At 40.9% G+C, this 27,338-nt stretch overlaps 1 protein-coding gene and 1 long non-coding RNA gene across 2 annotated transcripts in view; both read right to left on the bottom strand.

Annotated features, from left to right (window-relative positions):
* Positions 1–5,560: 5,560 nt before the first annotated feature.
* LOC118945351 lies at positions 5,561–7,493 on the bottom strand. The gene is made up of 2 exons (XR_005040515.1): positions 6,952–7,493; positions 5,561–6,868 (listed from the first exon to the last, which is right to left on the bottom strand). It is a non-coding gene; the product is annotated as an uncharacterized LOC118945351 (long non-coding RNA).
* A 339-nt stretch (positions 7,494–7,832) lies between these two features.
* LOC110509539 (mitogen-activated protein kinase kinase kinase 1-like) overlaps positions 7,833–27,338 on the bottom strand; it is an 87,892-nt gene continuing 68,386 nt past the window's right edge. Inside the window, exons 6-7 of the mRNA XM_036968138.1 lie at positions 26,728–26,859; positions 7,833–8,935 (exon numbers count right to left, since the gene is read on the bottom strand). Coding sequence (XP_036824033.1) covers positions 8,786–8,935; positions 26,728–26,859 — 282 coding nt within the window. The 3' untranslated portion in view covers positions 7,833–8,785. The remainder of the gene's footprint in view (positions 8,936–26,727; positions 26,860–27,338) is intronic.

The raw sequence follows: 27,338 nt of genomic DNA, 5'->3' as shown, positions 1-27,338 counted from the left end.
GGCGTAAAAGCAACACAGCTCATCACCCTGAACACACCATCCCCACTGTCAAACATGGTGGTGGCAGCATCATGGTTTGGGCCTGCTTTTCTTCAGCAGGGACAGGGAAGATGGTTAAAATTGATGGGAAGATGGATGGAGCCAAATACAGGACCATTCTGGAAGAAAACCTGATGGAGTCTGCAAAAGACCTGAGACTGGGACGGAGATTTGTCTTCCAACAAGACAATGATCCAAAACATAAAGCAAAATCTACAATGGAATGGTTCAAAAATAAACATATCCAGGTGTTAGAATGGCCAAGTCAAAGTCCAGACCTGAATCCAATCGAGAATCTGTGGAAAGAACTGAAAACTGCTGTTCACAAATGCTCTCCATCCAACCTCACTGAGCTCGAGCTGTTTTGCAAGGAGGAATGGGAAAAAATGTCAGTCTCTCGATGTGCAAAACTGATAGAGACATACCCCAAGCGACTTACAGCTGTAATCGCAGCAAAAGGTGGCGCTACAAAGTATTAACTTAAGGGGGCTGAATAATTTTGCACGCCCAATTTTTCAGTTTTTGATTTGTTAAAAAAGTTTGAAATATCCAATAAATGTCGTTCCACTTCATGATTGTGTCCCACTTGTTGTTGATTCTTCACAAAAAAATACAGTTTTATATCTTTATGTTTGAAGCCTGAAATGTGGCAAAAGGTCGCAAAGTTCAAGGGGGCCGAATACTTTCGCAAGGCACTGTACATGTCCATATTACCTCAATTACGACACCGGTGCCCCCGCACATTGACTCTGTACTGGTACCCCCTGTACATAGCCCCGCTATTGTTATTTAGTGCTGCTCTTTAATTATTTGTTATTCTTATCCCTTACTTTTTAAAGTTTTTTTCTTAAAATGTTTATCAAATATAACTATATACATTTGCATAATATAACTCACAAACAGTAGACACATCCTATAAAAAAGCTAGCATGCACACCACACTTAAGCTATTAACACAAAACCAACATCCAAATGTGCTGCCCCAACTTTGCTTGAGAAAATAGTTTTGATATTATTTCGGGTTTTTGAATTACAACAAGACTTAAATGAGCTCCCAATGCATTTCAAAGGGAATAAAGTTGCAATAGACTTACAGTTGAAGTCGGAATTCCCTGTCTTAGGTCTGTCAGGATCACCACTTTATCTTAAGAATGTGAAATGTCAGAATAATAGGAGAGAGAATGATTTATTTCAGCTTTTCTTTCTTTCATCACATGCCCAGTGGGTCAGAAGTTTACATACACTCAATTAGTATTTGGTAGCATTGCCTTTAAATTGTTCAACTTGGGTCAAATGTTTTGGGGAGCCTTCCACAAGCTTCCCACAATAAGTTGGGTGAATTTTGGCCCATTCCTCCTGACAGAGCTGGTGTAACAGTCAGGTTTGTGGACCTCCTTGCACTCACAAGCTTTTTCAGATCTGCCCACTTTTCTATAGGATTGAGGTCAGGGCTTTGTGATGGCCACTCCAATACCTTGACTTGGTTGTCCTTAAGACATTTTGCCACAAATTTGGAAGTATGCTTGGGGTCATAGTCCATTTGGAAGACCCATTTGCGACCAAGCTTTAACTTCCTCACTGATGTCTTGAGATGTTGCTTCAATATAGCCACATAATTTTCCTTCCTGGTGAATCCATCTATTTTGTGAAGTGCACCAGTCCCTCCAGCAGCAAAGCACCCAAACAACATGATGCTGCCACCCCTGTGCTTCACGGTTGGGATGTGTTCTTCGGGTTGCAAGCCTCCCCCTTTTTCCTCCAAACGTAACGATGGTCATTATGGCCAAACAGTTATATGTTTCTATGTAGTTCTATCAGACCAGAGCATTTCTCCAAAAAGTATGATCTTTGTCCCCATGTGCAGTTGTAAACTGTAGTCTGGTATTTTATGGCGGTTTTGGAGCAGTGGCTTCTTCCTTGCTGAGCGGCCTTTCAGGTTATGTCCAATATAGGACTCGTTTTACTGTGGATATAGATATTTTTGTACCTGTTTCCTCCAGCATCTTCACAAGGTCCTTTGCTGTTGTTTTGGGATTGATTTGCACTTTTCGCACCAAAGTACGTTCATCTCTAGGAGACAGGACGCGTCTCCTTCCTGAGCCGTATGACGGCTGCGTGGTCCCATGATGTTTATACTTGCGTACTATTGTTTGTACAGATGAACGCGGTACCTTCAGGCGTTTGGAAATTGCTCCCAAGGATGAACCAGATTTGTGGAGTTCTTGGGTGATTTCTTTTGATTTTCCATGATGTCAAGCAAAGAGGCACTGAGTTTGAAGGTAGGCCTTGAAATACATCCACAGGTACACTTTCAATTGACTCAAATTATGTCAATTAGTCTATCAGAAGCTTCTAAACCATCACATCATTTTATGGAATTTTCCAAGCTGTTTAAAGGCACAGTTAATTTAGTATATGTAAACTTCTGACCCACTGGAATTAAGATTATTATTAAGATTATTATTTCACTGTGTCTGTAAACAATTGTTGGAATAATGACTTGTGTCATGCACAAATTAGATGTCCTAACTGACTTGCCAAAACCACAGTTTGTTAACAAGAATTTTGTGGAGTGGTTGAAAAACGAGTTTTAATGACTCCAACCTAATTGTATGTAAACTTCCGACTTCAAAAGTATGTCTGGCAGAAGTTATTGGACGAAATTAAGAATTGAGAATACTCCAATCGTTTGCTAATTCATCATCTTCACCAGAGAATATTAATGATTCTCAGGTGTTAGAAGACGCCTAATCATGAAGAAGATGATGTGTATCTGTCACGCCCTGACCGTAGATTGCTTTGTATGTTTCTATTTTTAGTTTGGTCAGGGTGTGATGTGGGTGGGTATTCTATGTTGTAGGTCTAGGTTGTCTATGTGTTTGGCCTGGTATGGTTCTCAATCAGAGGCAGCTGTCTATCGTTGGCTCTGATTGAGAGCCATACTTAGGTAGCCTGTTTTCCCATTTTGAGTTGTGGGTGATTATTTTCTGGTTAGTGTTTGTTGCACCTGTCAGAACTGTTCGTTTATCAGTCCTGTGTCATGCCAAGAGTAAAGCATCCTGAGACCATTCATGTGTGGGGTTGCTTCTCAGGCAAGGGAGTGGGCTCACTCACAATTTTGCCTAAGAACACAGCCATGAATAAAGAATGGTACCAACACATCCTCCGAGAGCAACTTCTCCCAACCATCCAGGAACAGTTTGGTGACGAACAATGCCTTTTCCAGCATGATGGAGCACCTAGCCATAAGGCAAAAGTTATAACTAAGTGGCTCGGGGAACAAAACATTGATATTTTGGGTCCATGGCCAAGAAACTCCCCAGACCTTAATTCCATTAGGCGGGTGGACAAACAAAAAACCCACAAATTCTGAGAAACTCCAAGCATTGACTAGGCAAGAATGGGCTGCCATCAGTCAGCATGTGGCCCAGAAGTTAATTGACAGCATGCCAGGGCGGATTGCAGAGGTCTTGAAAAAGAATGGTCAACACTGCAAATATTGACTCTTTGCATCAACTTCATGTAATTGTCAATAAAAGCCTTTGACACTTGTGAAATGCTTATAATTATACTTCAGTATTCCATAGTAACATCTGACAAAAATATCTAAGGACACTGAAGCAGCAAACTTTGTGGAAATTAACATTTTTGTCATTCTCAAAACTTTTGGCCACGACTGTATTGTTTAGTTTTGTGGCTTTGCTGGCATGCATCAAAAACATACATATTTTTTTGCCCTACCAAGATTTACAAGCTAAAATCCCACTGATAACAACACAACTACAGACATTAGCTCCTGACCACAACCACAAAACTACTGACAAAAATGAATGACCCCAACTACTGACCACAATACTGACCACAATCCCACAACTACTGGCCACAACATCACAATTACTGACCACACAACTACTGAACACAACTCCTAACCACAACTACTAACTATACATTTGCATAAAATAACTCCTGAACTGTTCAAGCTAGAGACACCAAACCAACTTTCTCATGTTCAATCTGTCATAAATTCAAATTCTTACAAACTTGTATGAACTCTAATTGTATAACTTAGCATAAAATAACCATCTGAACCATTTAAGCTAGACATCAAACCAATGTTTGTTCAGGCTATCCTAAATTGAAATTGAAATTCTTTAACTTTGATCAATTATAATTATATAAATTTGCACAAATTAGCATAAAATATCCCACCAACATTAACTCTTGATCCGTTCAAGACACCAAACCAACTTTCACATGTACAGCTTATTTCAACTTCCAAACATATCAACTATAACTATATACATTTGCATAAATCTGGACATGCATCTCCTTCTACACCATTTAAGCGATCAACACCAAACCAATGTTGAGATGTTCCCAATGACCCAACTTAGATTGCTTGTGTTTATTATACAGTGCATTCGGAAAGTATGAGGACCCCCTTATTTAATCCTCTAAAATGGATTAAATAGATTTTTCCCCTCATCAATCTACACACAATACCCTATAATGACAAAGCAAAAACAGTTTTTTAGAAATGTTTCCAAATCTATTAAAAATAAAAAACTGAAATATTACATTTACAAAAGTATTCAGACCCTTTACTAAGTACTTTGTTGAAGCACCATTCGTTGCGATTACAGCCTCGAGTCTTCTTGGTTATGACGCTACAAGCTTGGCACACCTGTATTTGGGGAGTTTCTCCCATTCTTGTCTGCAGATCCTCTCAAGCTCTGTCAGGTTGGATGGGGAGTGTTGCTGCATAGCTATGTTCAGGTTTCTTCAGAGGTTCGATCTAGTTCAAGTCCGAGTGCTAGCTGGGCCACTCAAGGATTTTCAGAGACTTGTCCCAAAGCCAACAAAAACAACCTGTTTTCACTTTGTCACTTTATGGGGTATTGTGTGTAGATTAATGAGAATGTTTTTTTATAATTTCATACTTTTTAGAATTAGGCAAAATGTGACAAAATATGGAAAAAGTGAAGGGTCTGAATAGTTAAAAAAATATATTGAACCTTTATTTAAGTAGGCAAGTCAGTTAAAGAACAAATTCTTATTTACAATGATGGCCTACACCGGCCAAACCCTAAAGACACTGGGCCAATTGTGCGCCACCCTATGGGACTCTCAATCGCGACCGGTTGTGATACAGCCTGGAATCTAACCAGGGTCTGTAGTGAGATGCAGTGCCTTGTAATACTTTCCAAATACACTGTAGTTACTGCATGTGCATCTTTTCCCACCTAATCTCGGAAACTCAGTTGAGCAGGTTTGACTGAAAAGGACTCTGTCTGAAGTATATTTTTGTTTTGCTTAAAGAGAACCACATTCCTAACACCTTTGAATAATTAAAATATCTTGATATATTTTAACTTATAGGATATAGTTTCATTTTTTTTCTTCATAACCCAGAGATTTCATGAGATTTTTGCACGAAAAATGTGCTAATATAAGTTAGCCCTTGGCCCTGGAATTTTTGAAAAAGAGAAACCAAAAAACACAATAGTCAATAAAAAAAGAATATACTGTATATTTATATATATATTTAGAAAGTGAACTTTGGTAGAATAGACTATAGGACACATGAGGTAGTGGAGACTGGAATAAAAGAGCAATAGACATTCTTTACAAATAAACAAGTACCACCAAGTGGCACAGGAAACAGCATAATATTTCACACATACATTTCAAGCCAACTCAGATCCAAAAAAGGACATAAGATTACATCACATCAACAGAAAATATAATGCATAAAGACTAGAAAGCTGGCTGAGACACAGGTGGATAAGAGGAGGATTCAGAAGGCATTGAGAGATTATAATTCTTACCAGACATGACAAATTGAAGTAATACTGACTAGCTTTTATGAATTTGACCGAAACAGATTTTTCTTCCAGTATATAAAAAAAAGTCAAGAGTACATAACTTTAAAGCTTATAAAAATACATTGAAAAGTAAGATAAGAAAAATAACCAGAAGTAGGAACAAAAACTAATATTTATGGAAAATAGTGTGGTATAAAAATAGTCAAGTACAATAATTTTAACTACCAAACTTCACATTTATTTACATTTAAGTCTTCAAGCTTGATCAGCTTATACTCCACATAAAGAAATATGATTAGTATTAAATATATACAATTGTATGCAACAAAAAAACAGTATTTTTGAAATTGTCTCAAACCATTGCCATTACGGGATTCGAACTCTTGAACCCTTTAAACTAGAGATTCAAATATAAAAATAGCAATTAAATGCATATTTCCAATTCAATCAAAAACAAAAAACTTTCTTCATCTTAATTATCATCATTTTACTTTCTGAACTGATTACAACGAGAACAACAACACTTGAAGAGTTATAGTTCATACAAGTAACACAATTTAGGATCATGCTTGAGAAAGAACTCTAATTAAAAAGAGAGAGAAAAAACATTTACAAGCAAAAAAGTCTAGCTTGAGTTCAGAAATATCACTTGACTCAAAAAAACTACATTGAACAGCATTTATATTTATCAAATAGAAAATCCCCCATGGAAAAAAAGAAGTTTGAGAAAACCTCAGATATATACGGATTTTATAACATATTAAAAAAACAAATAGTTCTCAGATCAAAAACAACTGAATTGTTGTGTGACATTCTACAACGGAATAGCACCAAAAGAATGGTAGATCAATATTGAAAATAGAGGTTTTGAAGGTTCATTAAATTATAAACAAATACACAAATATGCGTGACGCACACAGCTCAATCGTAACAGCGAAAGTTAAGAGGCCGACGGGGGATTTCTTTTAACGCCATGGCCCAACATTAAAACGTTGTTGGGAGACCTTACCTCCATACTCAACAGATGTCTCAATTTGTAAGGATAGTTTTAACGCCATGGCCCAACATTAAAACATTGTTGGGAGACCTTACCTCCATACTCAACAGATGTCTCAATTTGTAAGGATAGTTTTAACGCCATGGCCCAACATTAAAACATTGTTGGGAGACCTTACCTCCATACTCAACAGATGTCTCAATTTGTAAGGATAGTTTTAACGCCATGGCCCAACATTAAAACGTTGTTGGGAGACCTTACCTCCATACTCAACAGATGTCTCAATTTGTAAGGATAGTTTTAACGCCATGGCCCAACATTAAAACGTTGTTGGGAGACCTTACCTCCATACTCAACAGATGTCTCAATTTGTAAGGATAGTTTTAACGCCATGGCCCAACATTAAAACGTTGTTGGGAGACCTTACCTCCATACTCAACAGATGTCTCAATTTGTAAGGATAGTTTTGAAGAGAGAATAACATCCAAAAAGCTAAGAAACATGTCTGTTCATAACTATGAAATAACACATATTATATTTCAGATTCTTCAAAGTAGCTAACCTTTGCCTTGATGACAGCTTTGCACACTCTTGGCATTCTCTCAACCAGCTTCACATGGAATGCTTTTCCAACAGTCTTGAAGGAGTTTTAAAGTAATGATGGACTGTTGTTTCTCTTTGCTTATTTGAGCTATTCTTGGCATAATATGGATTGAGTCTTTTACCAAATAGGGCTATCTTCTGTATACCACCCCTACCTTGTCACAACACAACTGATTGGCTCAAACGTATTAAGAAGGAAAGAAATTCCACAAATACATTTTTAACAAGGCACACCTGTTAATTGAAATGCATTCCAGGTGACAACCTCATGAAGCTGGTTGAGAGAATGCCAAGAGTATGCAAAGCTGTCATCAAGTCAAAGGGTGGCTATTTGAAGAAAATATATTTTAATTCGTTTAACACTTTTTTGGTTCCTACATGATTCCATTCGTGTAATTTCATAGTGTTGATGTCTTCACTATTATTCTACAATGTAGAAAATACTAAAAATAAATAAAAACCCTTGAATGAGTAGGTGTTCTAAAACGTTTTATGTCTTTTCATGTCTTAAAAACAAAATCTTAAAAACAAAAAAACAGTTCAGACAAATACCGGCATCATAAGCGTTCACATTCAGTGTTAAGCTTGCCAAACTAGCAAAGTTTCTGTTAGATATGTCAGCAATCCCTGAAACACTTAAGTGATCTTCATGATTATTCGACTAAGCTTGATGGCCCAACAGTAAAATGCACATTTTAAAGGCATCTTTGTAGAAACGCAGTTATGCACAAAATCAACCGAATAAACCGCTTCATTACGATTTTCTTCTGGGACTTATGACCAGACGATACAACATAAGTGATAAAAACCATCTTTACTCCATCGTCTTCCATTTGTGGTTCTAAGGACTTATTTTTGACTCACGGGTTAAAATGGGAATAACTTCTTGAAACCTTTGCGGCACTGCAAAATGGCTACGGAAGTGCTTAAGGAACCATTTCATTACCAGAACAAAGCCTTGAAGAGCAATACAGACTACAGTATACCAACATGGCTCTGTGACTAAGAATGCACCATTTTCGTAGTAGAAATTTTGCGACTTGCTTTTTGCATTTTGTGCTAAGATACAGCAGTTTGAGGCCATAGTAGAAGGGAGGGACAGAGAAGGGCCCAGATACTACTGTCCATCACAGGCCCTCCACTCTTGACTGGGGAGGGTCTGGGGTGCAAGGAAGGTGGTAATGGTAGCGGTTAGGGAGGTTGGTCTGATTGGAAGCGTTTAGAGGAGGAGAGAAAGCAGGCTTGGCTAGGCCTTCAGTAGTATTTCCGTACGGACGCTTTGGGATAGGGAGGGTAGTGGACTGGGGGAGGATGTTGGGGACTACCAGTTGAGACGGAAGATGGGGTGCTTGAGGAGTTCCCTGGAGGGGGGACGGTCCGTGGGCTGCAGCTCCAGGCAGCGCAGGGTGACGTCCCTCAGGCCCGCAGTCAGCTGGGGAGGGATGGAGGGTGCACAGGTGGCACTCGCAATCTGGGGGAGAGGGAGAGAGGAGGTAAGGGTGAAGTTATGATACTGTAGAAACCCAATCAACCACAAGGACTTTGGATGAAAGAGGAAGGCCAATAGGGTGCTTTTTCAGCTATATATACAGTGGTGTCCCGAAATTATTGACACCCTTGATAAAGATGAGCAAAAATGACTGTAGAAAATAAACAATTGAAATACTGAGCTATAGGGGGATCACGTGACCCTTGAACGAGATGGCCGCATGAACTAAGAGCTCCGCACAAGTAGTTTCCAATTCCTAATCTTACCCCCACTTCAAGTTCAAACTCCTTTAGCTTTAGTCAAAAAATCATGGAGGCTACAAAAGGCGACATTACAGGTGACATTTTTACCCAGACTCGACCAATAGCCATGGAAAAAGCCTCCAAGAAACAGCTAGCTACAGAAAAAGATAGTGCCATTAGCTAGGAGCAAGAGGACCCGTCCCCTCGCGAGGGCCAACAACTGCCAACCTCTCACTCCATTGAAGACATCCTTTCTGAGCTAAGATCCCAACGTACAGAACTCAACATCAAATTAGATCAAAATGATCTCAGCTCAGAGTGATAGGGGGCAAGATGACAACCCTGAAATGCTTTGCCTGACATCAACAACAAGATAAGCATCAACACGGGGCGCCTGGATGAGGCAGAGGGGTGATTCCTATCCGTGGAAAAGTCACTGGCAGATGCCATGGAAACAATAGCATCTGCTAAAAAGAAAATAGACCATCTGGAAGAGAAAACAGAGGACCTGGAAAATAGGGGGCGAAGGAATAATTGTGTTCCTATTAAACCTGGCCAAAAAAGAAGAGGTAAACATGCCACTGATCCGCTACCTGCAAGACAAACTTCCTGAGTGGCTCCACCTGTCCACCGACAGGTCCATAGAACTGGAGAGAGCTCACCGAGCACTAAGGCCCCCACCAGCAGCCAGACAACCACTGTGCCCAATCACCATATGTTTCCTGAGATTCACCAACAAGGAACGAGTCCTACAGGCGGCAAAAATCAACACCATTACAGTGGGTAATGTCAAACTAACCTTACACCAAGATCTGTCCGCTGGTATACGGCGAAAGCGCAGAGAGTTTGACGAGGTGAAGAAATACTCCATTGACTGAGGCATCTTTAGGGGAATACCAAAACAAGCTCAGGATTCTTCACCAAGGAGCCCTGCTACACTTCAAAACTCCCGAAGAGGGCAAAACATTTTTTGAAGGACAATGCTGGCCACTGAGAAATGGACCAATGATTGAAAGTGATTACTGTTATTAATAAAGGAGGTAAGACGACATATAGCCGCCATCCAATGACCCACACGCCCCGCGAAATGTCATCATCATTTTCACTATATATTTTACCTCTTGGGGATGTTATTCGAAAACATAATGTTAACTTTCACTGCTATGCAGATGACACACAGCTGTACATTTCAATTAAACATGGTTAAGCCCCAAAATTGCCCTTGCTAGAAGAATGTGTTTCAGACATAAGGAAGTGGATGGCTGCAAACTTTCTACTTTTAAACTCGGACAAAACAGAGATGCTTGTTCTAGGTCCCAAGAAACAAAGAGATCTTCTGTTGAATCTGACAATTAATCTTAATGGTTGTACAGTCGTCTCAAATAAAACTGTGAAGGACCTCGGCGTTACTCTGGACCCTGATCTCTCTTTTGAAGAACATATCAAGACCATTTCAAGGACAGCTTTTTTCCATCTACGTAACATTGCAAAAATCAGGAACTTTCTGTCCAAAAATGATGCAGAAAAATTAATCCATGCTTTTGTCACTTCCAGGTTAGACTACTGCAATGCTCTACTTTCCGGCTACCCGGATAAAGCACTAAATAAACTTCAGTTAGTGCTAAATACGGCTGCTAGAATCCTGACTAGAACCAAAAAATTTGATCATATTACTCCAGTGCTAGCCTCTCTACACTGGCTTCCTGTCAAAGCAAGGGCTGATTTCAAGGTTTTACTGCTAACCTACAAAGCATTACATGGGCTTGCTCCTATCTATCTCTCTGATTTGGTCCTGCCGTACATACCTACACGTACGCTACGGTCACAAGACGCAGGCCTCCTAATTGTCCCTAGAATTTTTAAGCAAACAGCTGGAGGCAGGGCTTTCTCCTATAGAGCTCCATTTTTATGGAACGGTCTGCCTACCCATGTCAGAGACGCAAACTCGGTCTCAACCTTTAAGTCTCTACTGAAGACTCATCTCTTCAGTGGGTAATATGATTGAGTGTAGTCTGGCCCAGGAGTGGGAGGGTGAACGGAAAGGCTCTGGAGCAACGAACCACCCTTGCTGTCTCTGCCTGGCCGGTTCCCCTCTTTCCACTGGGATTCTCTGCCTCTAACCCTATTACAGGGGCTGAGTCACTGGCTTTACTGGGGCTCTCTCATGCCGTCCCTGGAGGAGGTGCGTCACCTGAGTGGGTTGAGTCACTGATGTGGTCATCCTGTCTGGGTTGGCGCCCCCCCCCCCCCCCCCCCCCCCCCTTAAGTTGTGCCGTGGCGGAGGTCTTTGTGGGCTATACTCAGCCTTGTCTCAGGATGGTAAGTTGGTGGTTGAAGATATCCCTCTAGTGGTGTGGGGGCTGTGCTTTGGCAAAGTGGGTGGGGTTATATCCTTCCTGTTTGGCCCTGTCCGGGGGTGTCCTCGGAGTGGGCCACAGTGTCTCCTGACCCCTCCTGTCTCAGCCTCCAGTATTTATGCTGCAGTAGTTTATGTGTCGGGGGGCTAGGGTCAGTTTGTTATATCTGGAGTACTTCTCCTGTCCTATTCGGTGTCCTGTGTGAATCTAAGTGTGCGTTCTCTAATTCTCTCCTTCTCTCTTTCTCTCTCTCGGAGGACCTGAGCCCTAGGACCATGCCCCAGGACTACCTGACATGATGACTCCTTGCTGTCCCCAGTCCACCTGGCTGTGCTGCTGCTCCAGTTTCAACTGTTCTGCCTTATTATTATTCGACCATGCTGATCATTTATGAACATTTGAACATCTTGGCCATGTTCTGTTATAATCTCCACCCGGCACAGCCAGAAGAGGACTGGCCATCCCACATATGCTCTCTCTAATTCTCTCTTTCTTTCTCTCTCTCGGAGGACCTGAGCCCTAGGACCATGCCCCAGGAATACCTGACATGATGACTCCTTGCTGTCCCCAGTCCACCTGACTGTGCTGCTGCTCCAGTTTCAACTATTCTGCCTTATTATTATTCGACCATGCTGGTCATTTATGAACATTTGAACATCTTGACCATGTTTTGTTATAATCTCCACCCGGCACAGCCAGAAGAGGACTGGCCACCCCACATAGCATGGTTCCTCTCTAGGTTTCTTCCTAGGTTTTGGCCTTTCTAGGGAGTTTTTCCTAGCCACCGTGCTTCTTCACCTGCATTGCTTGCTGTTTGGGGTTTTAGGCTGGGTTTCTGTACAGCACTTTGAGATATCAGCTGATGTACGAAGGGCTATATAAAATAAATTTGATTGAATTTGATTTGATCATAGCCATCTAATTTGAATTAATTTTATTTTAGCTGAGAGAGGGATAGGCCCTATAGCCTAACCTAGGCCTACTAAACTTTTATATTTATTTTCTCCCCTTTTCGTTATTATTGGTAGTTATCATTTTCACATAGGCCTCCACCATTTATAGCCTGTCGATTACGACACATTTACAGACCTAACAGGAGCCTCAATGTGTCAATTTTATGCCCATGGCCTTATCCTGTTGATATTTTGTTTTAATAAAAACAAACAACTTATCCTATAGATCCATCTTAATTTTAACTTAAGTAGTATTTTCGTTTTTGGCTAAAAAACGTACCCATTTGAAACTGCCAATTTCTCAGGCCCAGAAACTAGAATATGCAAATAATTGTCAGATTAGGATAGAAAACACTCTAAAGTTTCCAAAACTGTCATAATATTGTCTGTGAGTATAACAGAACTGATATTGCAGGCGAAAACCTGAGGAAAATCAAACAAGGAAGTGCTGTTTTTCCTGAAAGCTCTCTGTTCCATTGGATGCCTTGCCTCCAAGGGATATCAACCAGATTCCTTTTCCTATGGCTTCCTCAAGCTGTGAACAGTCTTTAGACATAGAGTTTTTCATGCGCAACTGCCATTTTCTCTCTCTCGCCTATGGAAGAAGCTACATTCCGGTTGGCAAATTATCGATTATATATTGTAAAAACAACCTGAAGATTGATTATAAAAAACATTTGACATCTTTCTACGCACTTTACGGATGCTAATTTTCGTCTGCGATGTCGTGACCGCTCGAGTCTGTGGATTTCTGAACATAATGCGCCAAACAAATGGAGGTATTTTGGATATAAAAATAATCTTTATGGAACAAAAGGAACATTTATTGTGTAACTGGGAGTCTTGTGAGTGCAAACATCCGAAGATCATCAAAGGCGATTTAATTTATTGCTTTTCTGACATTCCTGACTAAACAGCTAGGCTGCTAGCTGTTTGTAATATTTTGTCTACTGAGAGAGACGTTCTTACATAAACGCTTGTTATGCTTTCGCTGAAAAGCTTTATGGAAATCTGACACGCCAGGATTAACTTCTAAAGGTATAGGGGGCAGCATTTTCATTTTTGGATAAATAGCGTGCCCAATTTCAACTTCCTGCTACTCATGCCAAGAATATAAGATATGCATATTATTAGTAGATTTGGATAGGAAACACTCCAAAGTTTCTAAAACTGTTTGAATCATGTCTGTGAGTATAACAGAACTTACGTAGCAGGCAAAACCCAGAGGACTAACCATTCACACTTTTTTTTTTAGGTCTCTGTCTGTTCACTGAGTTCTCATTGGCAAACAATATTTCTTAGCAACTTGTTTTCAGTTGTCACCAGTCTTTGGAATTTGGTTGAGGTTATTCATTTGTGCAATGAAGAAGTAGGGCCATCCTGGAAAAGGGTAACGCTGTTGAGAGTTGGCCAAGACTTGAAAAGTAGCGTTAGTTCCCTCTCGTGCTCTATTGAAAACAGATAGACCCCTCTTCAATTTGATCGATTATTAACGTTTAAAAATACCTAAAGTTGTATTACAAAAGTAGTTTGAAATATTTTGGCAAAGTTTATAGGCAACGTTTTAAATATTTTGCAGTGGCGTTGCGCATTTTGGAAGCTGTTTTTTTTCAAACGCGCCAAATAAATTGACATTTTGGATATATATGGACGGAATTAATCGATGAAAAGGACCAATTGTGATGTCTATGGGACATATTGGAGTGCCAAAAAAAGAAGCTCGTCAAAGGTAAAGGCATGATTTATATTTTATTTCTACGTTTTGTGTTGCGCCTGCAGGGTTGAAATATGCCTCTCTCTCTTTGTTTACTGTTGTGCTATCATCAGATAGTAGCATCTTATGCTTTCGCCGAAAAGCCTTTTAAAAATCTGACATGTTGGCTGGATTCATAATGAGTGTAGCTTTAATTGAGTATCTTACATCTGTGATTTAATGAAAGTTAGATTTTTATAGAATTGTTTTGAATTTGCCGCGCTGCATTTTCCCTGTTTTTTGCCCAAGTGGGACGCAACCGTCCCCTATTCCATAAGAAGTTAACAACAAGCTAAGCTGTGTTTTGCTATATTGCACTTGTGATTTTGTAACGGCTTTCTTCATCTGAAGGAGAGGCTCAGGATTCTTCACCAAGGAGCCCTGCTACACTTCAAAACTCCCGAAGAGGGCAAAACATTTTTTGAAGGACAATGCTGGCCACTGAGAAATGGACCAATGATTGAAAGTGATTACTGTTATTAATAAAGGAGGTAAGACGACATATAGCCGCCATCCAATGACCCACACGCCCCGCGAAATGTCATCATCATTTTCACTATATATTTTACCTCTTGGGGATGTTATTCGAAAACATAATGTTAACTTTCACTGCTATGCAGATGACACACAGCTGTACATTTCAATTAAACATGGTGAAGCCCCAAAATTGCCCTTGCTAGAAGAATGTGTTTCAGACATAAGGAAGTGGATGGCTGCAAACTTTCTACTTTTAAACTCGGACAAAACAGAGATGCTTGTTCTAGGTCCCAAGAAACAAAGAGATCTTCTGTTGAATCTGACAATTAATCTTAATGGTTGTACAGTCGTCTCAAATAAAACTGTGAAGGACCTCGGCGTTACTCTGGACCCTGATCTCTCTTTTGAAGAACATATCAAGACCATTTCAAGGACAGCTTTTTTCCATCTACGTAACATTGCAAAAATCAGGAACTTTCTGTCCAAAAATGATGCAGAAAAATTAATCCATGCTTTTGTCACTTCCAGGTTAGACTACTGCAATGCTCTACTTTCCGGCTACCCGGATAAAGCACTAAATAAACTTCAGTTAGTGCTAAATACGGCTGCTAGAATCCTGACTAGAACCAAAAAATTTGATCATATTACTCCAGTGCTAGCCTCTCTACACTGGCTTCCTGTCAAAGCAAGGGCTGATTTCAAGGTTTTACTGCTAACCTACAAAGCATTACATGGGCTTGCTCCTATCTATCTCTCTGATTTGGTCCTGCCGTACATACCTACACGTACGCTACGGTCACAAGACGCAGGCCTCCTAATTGTCCCTAGAATTTTTAAGCAAACAGCTGGAGGCAGGGCTTTCTCCTATAGAGCTCCATTTTTATGGAACGGTCTGCCTACCCATGTCAGAGACGCAAACTCGGTCTCAACCTTTAAGTCTCTACTGAAGACTCATCTCTTCAGTGGGTCATATGATTGAGTGTAGTCTGGCCCAGGAGTGGGAGGGTGAACGGAAAGGCTCTGGAGCAACGAACCACCCTTGCTGTCTCTGCCTGGCCGGTTCCCCTCTTTCCACTGGGATTCTCTGCCTCTAACCCTATTACAGGGGCTGAGTCACTGGCTTTACTGGGGCTCTCTCATGCCGTCCCTGGAGGAGGTGCGTCACCTGAGTGGGTTGAGTCACTGATGTGGTCATCCTGTCTGGGTTGGCGCCCCCCCCCCCCCCCCCCCCCCCCCTTAAGTTGTGCCGTGGCGGAGGTCTTTGTGGGCTATACTCAGCCTTGTCTCAGGATGGTAAGTTGGTGGTTGAAGATATCCCTCTAGTGGTGTGGGGGCTGTGCTTTGGCAAAGTGGGTGGGGTTATATCCTTCCTGTTTGGCCCTGTCCGGGGGTGTCCTCGGAGTGGGCCACAGTGTCTCCTGACCCCTCCTGTCTCAGCCTCCAGTATTTATGCTGCAGTAGTTTATGTGTCGGGGGGCTAGGGTCAGTTTGTTATATCTGGAGTACTTCTCCTGTCCTATTCGGTGTCCTGTGTGAATCTAAGTGTGCGTTCTCTAATTCTCTCCTTCTCTCTTTCTCTCTCTCGGAGGACCTGAGCCCTAGGACCATGCCCCAGGACTACCTGACATGATGACTCCTTGCTGTCCCCAGTCCACCTGGCTGTGCTGCTGCTCCAGTTTCAACTGTTCTGCCTTATTATTATTCGACCATGCTGATCATTTATGAACATTTGAACATCTTGGCCATGTTCTGTTATAATCTCCACCCGGCACAGCCAGAAGAGGACTGGCCATCCCACATATGCTCTCTCTAATTCTCTCTTTCTTTCTCTCTCTCGGAGGACCTGAGCCCTAGGACCATGCCCCAGGAATACCTGACATGATGACTCCTTGCTGTCCCCAGTCCACCTGACTGTGCTGCTGCTCCAGTTTCAACTATTCTGCCTTATTATTATTCGACCATGCTGGTCATTTATGAACATTTGAACATCTTGACCATGTTTTGTTATAATCTCCACCCGGCACAGCCAGAAGAGGACTGGCCACCCCACATAGCCTGGTTCCTCTCTAGGTTTCTTCCTAGGTTTTGGCCTTTCTAGGGAGTTTTTCCTAGCCACCGTGCTTCTTCACCTGCATTGCTTGCTGTTTGGGGTTTTAGGCTGGGTTTCTGTACAGCACTTTGAGATATCAGCTGATGTACGAAGGGCTATATAAAATAAATTTGATTGAATTTGATTTGATCATAGCCATCTAATTTGAATTAATTTTATTTTAGCTGAGAGAGGGATAGGCCCTATAGCCTAACCTAGGCCTACTAAACTTTTATATTTATTTTCTCCCCTTTTCGTTATTATTGGTAGTTATCATTTTCACATAGGCCTCCACCATTTATAGCCTGTCGATTACGACACATTTACAGACCTAACAGGAGCCTCAATGTGTCAATTTTATGCCCATGGCCTTATCCTGTTGATATTTTGTTTTAATAAAAACAAACAACTTATCCTATAGATCCATCTTAATTTTAACTTAAGTAGTATTTTCGTTTTTGGCTAAAAAACGTACCCATTTGAAACTGCCAATTTCTTAGGCCCAGAAACTAGAATATGCAAATAATTGTCAGATTAGGATAGAAAACACTCTAAAGTTTCCAAAACTGTCATAATAGTGTCTGTGAGTATAACAGAACTGATATTGCAGGCGAAAACCTGAGGAAAATCAAACAAGGAAGTGCTGTTTTTCCTGAAAGCTCTCTGTTCCATTGGATGCCTTGCCTCCAAGGGATATCAACCAGATTCCTTTTCCTATGGCTTCCTCAAGCTGTGAACAGTCTTTAGACATAGAGTTTTTCATGCGCAACTGCCATTTTCTCTCTCTCGCCTATGGAAGAAGCTACATTCCGGTTGGCAAATTATCGATTATATATTGTAAAAACAACCTGAAGATTGATTATAAAAAACATTTGACATCTTTCTACGCACTTTACGGATGCTAATTTTCGTCTGCGATGTCGTGACCGCTCGAGTCTGTGGATTTCTGAACATAATGCGCCAAACAAATGGAGGTATTTTGGATATAAAAATAATCTTTATGGAACAAAAGGAACATTTATTGTGTAACTGGGAGTCTTGTGAGTGCAAACATCCGAAGATCATCAAAGGCGATTTAATTTATTGCTTTTCTGACATTCCTGACTAAACAGCTAGGCTGCTAGCTGTTTGTAATATTTTGTCTACTGAGAGAGACGTTCTTACATAAACGCTTGTTATGCTTTCGCTGAAAAGCTTTATGGAAATCTGACACGCCAGGATTAACTTCTAAAGGTATAGGGGGCAGCATTTTCATTTTTGGATAAATAGCGTGCCCAATTTCAACTTCCTGCTACTCATGCCAAGAATATAAGATATGCATATTATTAGTAGATTTGGATAGGAAACACTCCAAAGTTTCTAAAACTGTTTGAATCATGTCTGTGAGTATAACAGAACTTACGTAGCAGGCAAAACCCAGAGGACTAACCATTCAGACTTTTTTTTTTAGGTCTCTGTCTGTTCACTGAGTTCTCATTGGCAAACAATATTTCTTAGCAACTTGTTTTCAGTTGTCACCAGTCTTTGGAATTTGGTTGAGGTTATTCATTTGTGCAATGAAGAAGTAGGGCCATCCTGGAAAAGGGTAACGCTGTTGAGAGTTGGCCAAGACTTGAAAAGTAGCGTTAGTTCCCTCTCGTGCTCTATTGAAAACAGATAGACCCCTCTTCAATTTGATCGATTATTAACGTTTAAAAATACCTAAAGTTGTATTACAAAAGTAGTTTGAAATATTTTGGCAAAGTTTATAGGCAACGTTTTAAATATTTTGCAGTGGCGTTGCGCATTTTGGAAGCTGTTTTTTTTCAAACGCGCCAAATAAATTGACATTTTGGATATATATGGACGGAATTAATCGATGAAAAGGACCAATTGTGATGTCTATGGGACATATTGGAGTGCCAAAAAAAGAAGCTCGTCAAAGGTAAAGGCATGATTTATATTTTATTTCTACGTTTTGTGTTGCGCCTGCAGGGTTGAAATATGCCTCTCTCTCTTTGTTTACTGTTGTGCTATCATCAGATAGTAGCATCTTATGCTTTCGCCGAAAAGCCTTTTAAAAATCTGACATGTTGGCTGGATTCATAATGAGTGTAGCTTTAATTGAGTATCTTACATCTGTGATTTAATGAAAGTTAGATTTTTATAGAATTGTTTTGAATTTGCCGCGCTGCATTTTCCCTGTTTTTTGCCCAAGTGGGACGCAACCGTCCCCTATTCCATAAGAAGTTAACAACAAGCTAAGCTGTGTTTTGCTATATTGCACTTGTGATTTTGTAACGGTTTTCTTCATCTGAAGGAGAGGCGGACCAAAATGCAGCGTGGTGGTTATTCATGTTCTTTAATGAAGGAACTATACATGAAATAACTAACAAAACAAGAAATGTGAAAACTCAAAACAGCCCTATCTGGTGCAAACACAGAGACAGGAACAATCACCCACAAACACACAGTGAAACCCAGGCTACCTAAGTATAATTCTCAATCAAAGACAACTAATGACACCTGCCTCTGATTGAGAACCATACTAGGCCGAAACATAGAAATACCCAAATCATAGAAAAACAAACAGACTGCCCACCCAACTCACGCCCCTGACCATACTAAATAAATACAAAACAAAGGAAATAAGGTCAGAACGTGACAGATTTCATGAAAATTTAATATTTTTTGTAATTTAATTTGAATTTGGCGCTGTGCAATTCAGTGGATGTTGATGAGAATGATCCCGCTAACGGGATGGGTGCGTCAAGAAGTTTTAAGGATTTGCTGCATAATTTCTGTTTTATTTGGTCCAAAATTGTTCCCGTTTTTTGGAACACAGAATTGAGACTGAGCGTGGGGTTAATAGATCCAAAGGGATATGTCGAGTTGTTTGGGAACTCGGCTGGGGTGTTCAGAGATTGTTCAGAGATTGTTATTTTATGTACACCATTTACTTATCTTTTATATGATCACAGCTGTAACTATAATCCACCTTTACCCAGAGATAACTTTCAGTACAGTTCGATTACTGCTTGATGACATTGACTAGTACCTTAAATCTACTGACATGCCATGGTCTAGGTCATGCAATAAAATGGAAAAAGATATGTGTTCTTAAAAAGGAAAAAGCAAACATCACACTATTAAAAAAGAGACACACCTGTGTGATGGTGAACTTGCTAAACTCTGCAGAGCTTGGGTGGGAGATTGGGATTTCTCGTCTTTCAAATCAAACAAACAGTAGAGGCACAGCCATTCTTATCCATAAGCATGTTCCATTCATAATTGACAAAAACATATCTGATCTGTGGGGGAGATTTATTTTGATAACTGGGTCACTGTATGGGCAACCATTTACTATCGTAAACATATACGCCCCTAACACAGATAGTCCTGCATTCATGTCAAAAATTATAACCCTGTTCAATGAGCATTGTGTTTCCTTTGGAGTGGTGGCTGGAGATTTTAATTGTACCCTCAACCCAACCCTGGACAAATCATCTCAAGTCCCCACCACAAACCTAAGATCTTCAAAGATATTGAACTCTCTTACTAAAGAGATGGGAATGATAGGGCGGCAGGTAGCCTAGTGGTTAGAGCGTTTGACTAGTAACCGAAAGGTTGCAAGATGGAATCCCTGAGCTGACAAGGTAAAAATCTGTTGTTCTGCCCCGGAACAAGGCAGTTAACTGTTCTGAGGCCGTCATTCTAAATAAGAGTTTGTTCTTAACTGACTTGCCTAGTTAAATAAAGGTAAAATAAAATAGATATCTGGAAAAAAACTAATAGCAAAAGTATCTATGGACTATACACTATCTAATGTCCATAACACCTACACTCGTATACAGTTGAAGTTGGAAGTTTACATACAATTAGGTTGGAATCATTAGAACTCGTTTATCAACCACTCAACAAATTTCTTGTTAACAAACTATAGTTTTGGCAAGTCGGTTAGAACATCTACTTTGTGCATGACACAAGTCATTTTTCCAACAATTGTTTACAGACAGATTATTTCACTTATAATTCACTGTATTACAATTCCAGTGGGTCAAAAGTTAACATACACTAAGTTGACTGTGCTCTTTTCTTTTGGCTTTAGAAGCTCCTGATAGGCTAATTGACATCATTTGAGTCAATTGGAGGTGTACCTGTGGATGTATTTCAAGGACTACCTTCAAAATCAGTGCCTCTTTGCTTAACATCATGGGAAAATCAAAAGAAAAAAGCCAAGACCTCAGAAAAATAATTGTAGACCTCCACAAGTCTGGTTCATCCTTGGGAGCAATTTCCAAATGCCTGAAGGTACCACGCACCTGTACCTGTACAAACAATAGTACGCAAGTATAAACACTATGGGACCACGCAGCCGTCATACCGCTCAGGAAGAACACGCGTTCTGTCTCCTAGAGATGAACGTACTTTGGTGTGAAAAGCACAAATCAATCCCAGAACAACAGCAAAGGACCTTGTGAAGATGCTGAAGAAAAAGGGTACAAAAGTATCTATATCCACAGTAAAACGAGTCCTATATCGACATAACCTGAAAGGCCACTCAGCAAGGAAGAAGCCACTGCTCCAAAACCACCATAAAAAAGCCAGACTACGGTTTGCAACTGCACATGGGGACAAAGATCGTACTTTTTGGAGAAATGTCCTTTGGTCTGATGAAACAAAAATAGAACTGTTTGGCCATAATGACCATCATTATGTTTGGAGGAAAAAGGGTGAGGCTTGCAAGCCAAAGAACACCATCCCATCCTTGATGCATGGGGGTGGCAGCATCATGTTGTGGGGGTGCTTTGCTGCAGGAGGGACTGGTACACTTCACAAAATAGATGGCATCATGAGATAGGAAAATTATGTGGATATATTGAAGCAACATCTCAAGACATCAGTCAGGCAGGAAGCTTGGTAGCAAATGGGTCTTCCAAATGGACAATGACACCAAGCATACTTCCAAAGTTGTGAAAAATGGCTTATGGACAGCAAAGTCAAGTTATTGGAGTTGCCATCACAAAGCCCTGACCTCAATCCTATAGAAAATTTGTGTGGCAGATCTGAAAAAGCGTGTGCGTGCAAGGAGGACTACAAACCTGACTCAGTTACACCAGCTCTGTCAGGAGGAATGGGCCAAGATTCACGCAACTTATTGTGGGAAGGTTGTGGAAGGCTACCAAAAACATTTGACCCGAGTTAAACAATTTAAAGGCAAAGCTACCAAATACGATTTGAGTGTATGTAAACTTCTGACCCACTGGGAATGTGATGAAAGAAATAAAACCTGAAATAAATCATTCTCTCTACTATTACATTCTCTCAACATTTCACATTCTTAAAATAAAGTGGTGATCCTAACTGACCTAAGACAGGGAATTCTTACTAGGATTAAATATCAGGAATTGTGAAAAACTGAGTTTTAATGTATTTGGCTAAGGTGTATGTAAACTTCTGACTTCAACTGAACATGATGAGATTATGGACAGCCAAGCATCAATCATTATGTCACCAGAATAAGATATTTATTGGAGTGTGAAGCTCATTACCCTGTGAAGTTCATCATAATTTATTTAATCTGCAGACTAATAAACTGCATGCTTTCCAAAGTCATAGTGGGAGGACCAGACAATATCACTCTGTGGCTAGAATTCAAATCAAATCAAATCAAATTTTATTTGTCACATACACATGGTTAGCAGATGTTAATGCGAGTGTAGCGAAATGCTTGTGCTTCTAGTTCCGACAATGCAGTAATAACCAACAAGTAATCTAACTAACAATTCCAAAACTACTGTCTTGTACACAGTGTAAGGGGATAAAGAATATGTACATAAGGATATATGAATGAGTGATGGTACAGAGCAGCATAGGCAAGATACAGTAGATGGTATCGAGTACAGTATGTACAAATGAGATGAGTATGTAAACAAAGTGGCATAGTTTAAAGTGGCTAGTGATACATGTATTACATAAGGATACAGTCGATGATATAGAGTACAGTATATACGTATGCATATGAGATTAATAATGTAGGGTAAGTAACATTATATAAGGTAGCATTGTTTAAAGTGGCTAGTGATATATTTACATCATTTCCCATCAATTCCCATTATTAAAGTGGCTGGAGTTGAGTCAGTGTCAGTGTGTTGGCAGCAGCCACTCAATGTTAGTGGTGGCTGTTTAACAGTCTGATGGCCTTGAGATAGAAGCTGTTTTTCAGTCTCTCGGTCCCAGCTTTGATGCACCTGTACTGACCTCGCCTTCTGGATGATAGCGGGGTGAACAGGCAGTGGCTCGGGTGGTTGATGTCCTTGATGATCTTTATGGCCTTCCTGTGACATCGGGTGGTGTAGGTGTCCTGGAGGGCAGGTAGTTTGCCCCCGGTGATGCGTTGTGCAGACCTCACCACCCTCTGGAGAGCCTTACGGTTGAGGGCGGAGCAGTTGCCGTACCAGGCGGTGATACAGCCCGCCAGGATGCTCTCGATTGTGCATCTGTAGAAGTTTGTGAGTGCTTTTGGTGACAAGCCAAATTTCTTCAGCCTCCTGAGGTTGAAGAGGCGCTGCTGCGCCTTCTTCACAATGCTGTCTGTGTGAGTGGACCAATTCAGTTTGTCTGTGATGTGTATGCCGAGGAACTTAAAACTTGCTACCCTCTCCACTACTGTTCCATCGATGTGGATAGGGGGGTGTTCCCTCTGCTGTTTCCTGAAGTCCACAATCATCTCCTTAGTTTTGTTGACGTTGAGTGTGAGGTTATTTTCCTGACACCACACTCCGAGGGCCCTCACCTCCTCCCTGTAGGCCGTCTCGTCGTTGTTGGTAATCAAGCCTACCACTGTTGTGTCGTCCGCAAACTTGATGATTGAGTTGGAGGCGTGCGTGGCCACGCAGTCGTGGGTGAACAGGGAGTACAGGAGAGGGCTCAGAACGCACCCTTGTGGGGCCCCAGTGTTGAGGATCAGCGGGGAGGAGATGTTGTTGCCTACCCTCACCACCTGGGGGCGGCCCGTCAGGAAGTCCAGTACCCAGTTGCACAGGGCGGGGTCGAGACCCAGGGTCTCGAGCTTGATGACGAGCTTGGAGGGTACTATGGTGTTGAATGCCGAGCTGTAGTCAATGAACAGCATTCTCACATAGGTATTCCTCTTGTCCAGATGGGTTAGGGCGGTGTGCAGTGTGGTTGAGATTGCATCGTCTGTGGACCTATTTGGGCGGTAAGCAAATTGGAGTGGGTCTAGGGTGTCAGGTAGGGTGGAGGTGATATGGTCCTTGACTAGTCTCTCAAAGCACTTCATGATGACGGAAGTGAGTGCTACGGGGCGGTAGTCGTTTAGCTCAGTTACCTTAGCTTTCTTGGGAACAGGAACAATGGTGGCCCTCTTGAAGCATGTGGGAACAGCAGACTGGTATAGGGATTGATTGAATATGTCCGTAAACACACCGGCCAGCTGGTCTGCGCATGCTCTGAGGGCGCGGCTGGGGATGCCGTCTGGGCCTGCAGCCTTGCGAGGGTTAACACGTTTAAATGTCTTACTCACCTCGGCTGCAGTGAAGGAGAGCAATTTACTTCAATATGATGGTTGTTATATCAATATTTGCATATAAAGCGTTTTTATTTCTCACTTAAAAATATCCCACCTTTTCTAGGGTATTTTTTGGGGTCAATACTGTATGTGGAAAGTTTACTGTCAAATTGCTGATCCCATCAAGCTTGTCATGACATTTGATATCCGAAATGTACTTTACTCGCATAAAAATGTTGGATAGAAACCTGGTTATTGAAAACCTGTGGTTTGAATTGAAGAAAGGGGGATACCTAGTCAGTGGTACAACTGAATGGATTCAACTGAAATGTGTCTTCCACATTTAACCCAACCCCTCTCAATCAGAGAGGTGCGGGCGGCTGCCATAATCAACATCCACGTCCTCGGCGGCAGGGAACAGTGGGTTCACTGCCTTGCTCAGTGGCAGAAAAACAGATTTGTACCTTGTCAGCTCAGGGATTCAATCCAGCAACCTTTCAGGTACTGGCCCAACGCTCTAACCACTAGACTACCTGCCGGGCAGTCCATCAGCGCAGGCGAAGGATATCAAGGATCTGGAAAGACTCTGCATAGAGGAATGATCTAAAATCATTCACAATATGTTCTCAAATCTCATAAAATTCTGCCTGAAAGTGGAATTATGTGGAATTATGTTTTTCAATATGACCTTAACAATTATCTGTAAGGTCTCAGTGAAGCAGTACATTTTAAAACACAGATTCAAACACAAAAACCAGGGAGGTATTCCAATTCCTCGCAAATAAGGGCACCTATCGGTAGATGGGTAAACATTTTAAAAAGCAGACATTGAATATCTCTTTGAGCACGGTGAAGTTATTAATTACACTTTGGATGGTGTATCAATACACCCAGTCACTACAAAGATACGGGCGTCCTTCCTAACTGCCGGAAAGAGGCCAATGGTGACTTTAAAACAGTTACAGTTTAATGGCTGTGACAGTAGAAAACTGAGGATGGACCAACAACATTGCAGTTATTCCACAATACTAACCTAATTGACAAAGTGAAATTGAAGGAAGCAAATCCAATACAACACATTACTGAGTACCACACCCCATATTTTCAAGTATAGTTATGGGTATGCTTGAAATTCTAAAGGACTGGGGAGTTTTTCATGATAAAAAAATAAATGGAATGGAGCTAAGCACAGGCAAAATCCTGGAGGAAAACATGATTCAGTCTGCTTTCTGCTTTCCATCAGACACTGGGAGATTAATGAACTTTTCAGCAAGAGAAACCTAAACCTAAAAACAAGGCCAAATCTACACTGGAGTTGCTTACCAAGAAGACAGTGAATGTTCCTGAGTGGCAAAGTTGTTGTCTAGCAATGATAAACAACCAATTTGACAGAGATTGAATACTTCTTTTTTTTAAATAGTGGGCAAATGTTGCACAATCCAGTTGTGGAAAGGTCTTAGAGACTTATCAAGAAATATTCACAGCTGTAATCGCTGCCGAAGGTGTTTGTTTCTATGAAGTATTGACTTAGGTGTCTGAATATAGAATATAATATATAGATATTTCTTAATTTTCAATAAATTAGCAAACATTTTTAAAAACATGTTTTCACTTCGTCATTATGGGGTAACAAATATTTAATCCATTTTGAATTCAGGCTGTAACACAAAAAAATGTGGAACAAGTCAAGGGGTATGAATGCTTTATGAAGTCACTAGAGTACTGTATGTCTTTTACAACTATACGTGAGTCTTTACAGCTATATGTGTGTACATCAATCAATATAAAGTAATGTTGTAACAGTCTATCCTGTGAATTATTTCACAGTTCAGCCTTACAAGCAGAGAGTGACAACTCCATCTAGTTGGGGAAAACACTGATTGTGCAGTTTTTTGTGGGTCACATATTTTACTAGGCAAGTCAGTTAAGAACACATTCTTATTTTGGCCTAGGAACAGTGGAACTGCCTGTTCAGGGGCAGAATGACAGATTTGAACCTTTTCAGCTCGGGGATTTGAACTTGCAACCTTTCGGTTACTAGTCCAACGCTCTAACCGCTAGGCTACCCTGCCGCCCATTATCATATTCAATGATAATGCTAAAGACCAACAATAAAATGTCTAGGTAGAGGATATTTCTGGTCCTGAAGACAAATTGATCACATATCTAAGTGACTGGACATGGTTTCCTTAAAATCCTAACCTTGTGGCTTTAATTATAACAATAATAAATGCCCTTTAGCAGACACTTTTATTCAAAGAGACTTATAGTCATGCGTGCATACATTTTTCACATTGGGTGGCCCCAGGAATCAAACCTACAATCCTGACATTTCAAGCACCATGCTCTACCAACTGAGCCATACAGGACCACAATTATTGTGTTGACGGTACCTTGAATATGAGGGCCAGATGGTTGGAGTGTTTCTCTGCGTTCCAGGGGGGCTTGGCACACGTCATCTCGATGACGGCACAGCCCACACTCCACACATCACAGCTCCGGCCGTACTGCTGTCCACGTAGCACCTACAGAGTCAACCATACACTGAAGGTGTCAACATATGGACAAATACATTGTTTATTGAATTTGAGCATTTAATGCATGCACCCACTACACACGCACACTTAACTCTACTCCATTCATAGTCTTTAATGTGCAAATAGCAGCAGAATGGACTGAAATGGCAAGCCATTGTTTTACAGCACTTGACTGGGTGCTGTTGAGGAGTGGCATAGTTACACAACAGACTTATATTTGGTGGATGGACACAATGTCAAACCAAAGGATGTGACTCGGCCAACAAGTTAAATTTATCACGGAGCCTCCCATCATGTTTTGTTGGGTCTGTATTTAGATGCTCTCTTTCTTCATTCTTTATCACGACTATGGCTTCAATTCCGCTAGCTGCTTGAAGCCACACACTTCACGACTATGGCTTCAATGCCGCTAGCTGCTTGAAGCCACGCACTGGACTTGTATTATCACCCGGCTACGCATGCCTTTC

The sequence above is a fragment of the Oncorhynchus mykiss genome, chromosome Y, assembly GCF_013265735.2.
Source record: "Oncorhynchus mykiss isolate Arlee chromosome Y, USDA_OmykA_1.1, whole genome shotgun sequence".
Taxonomy (NCBI): Eukaryota; Metazoa; Chordata; class Actinopteri; order Salmoniformes; family Salmonidae; genus Oncorhynchus; species Oncorhynchus mykiss.
This window is presented reverse-complemented; position numbering and strand designations above follow the sequence as displayed.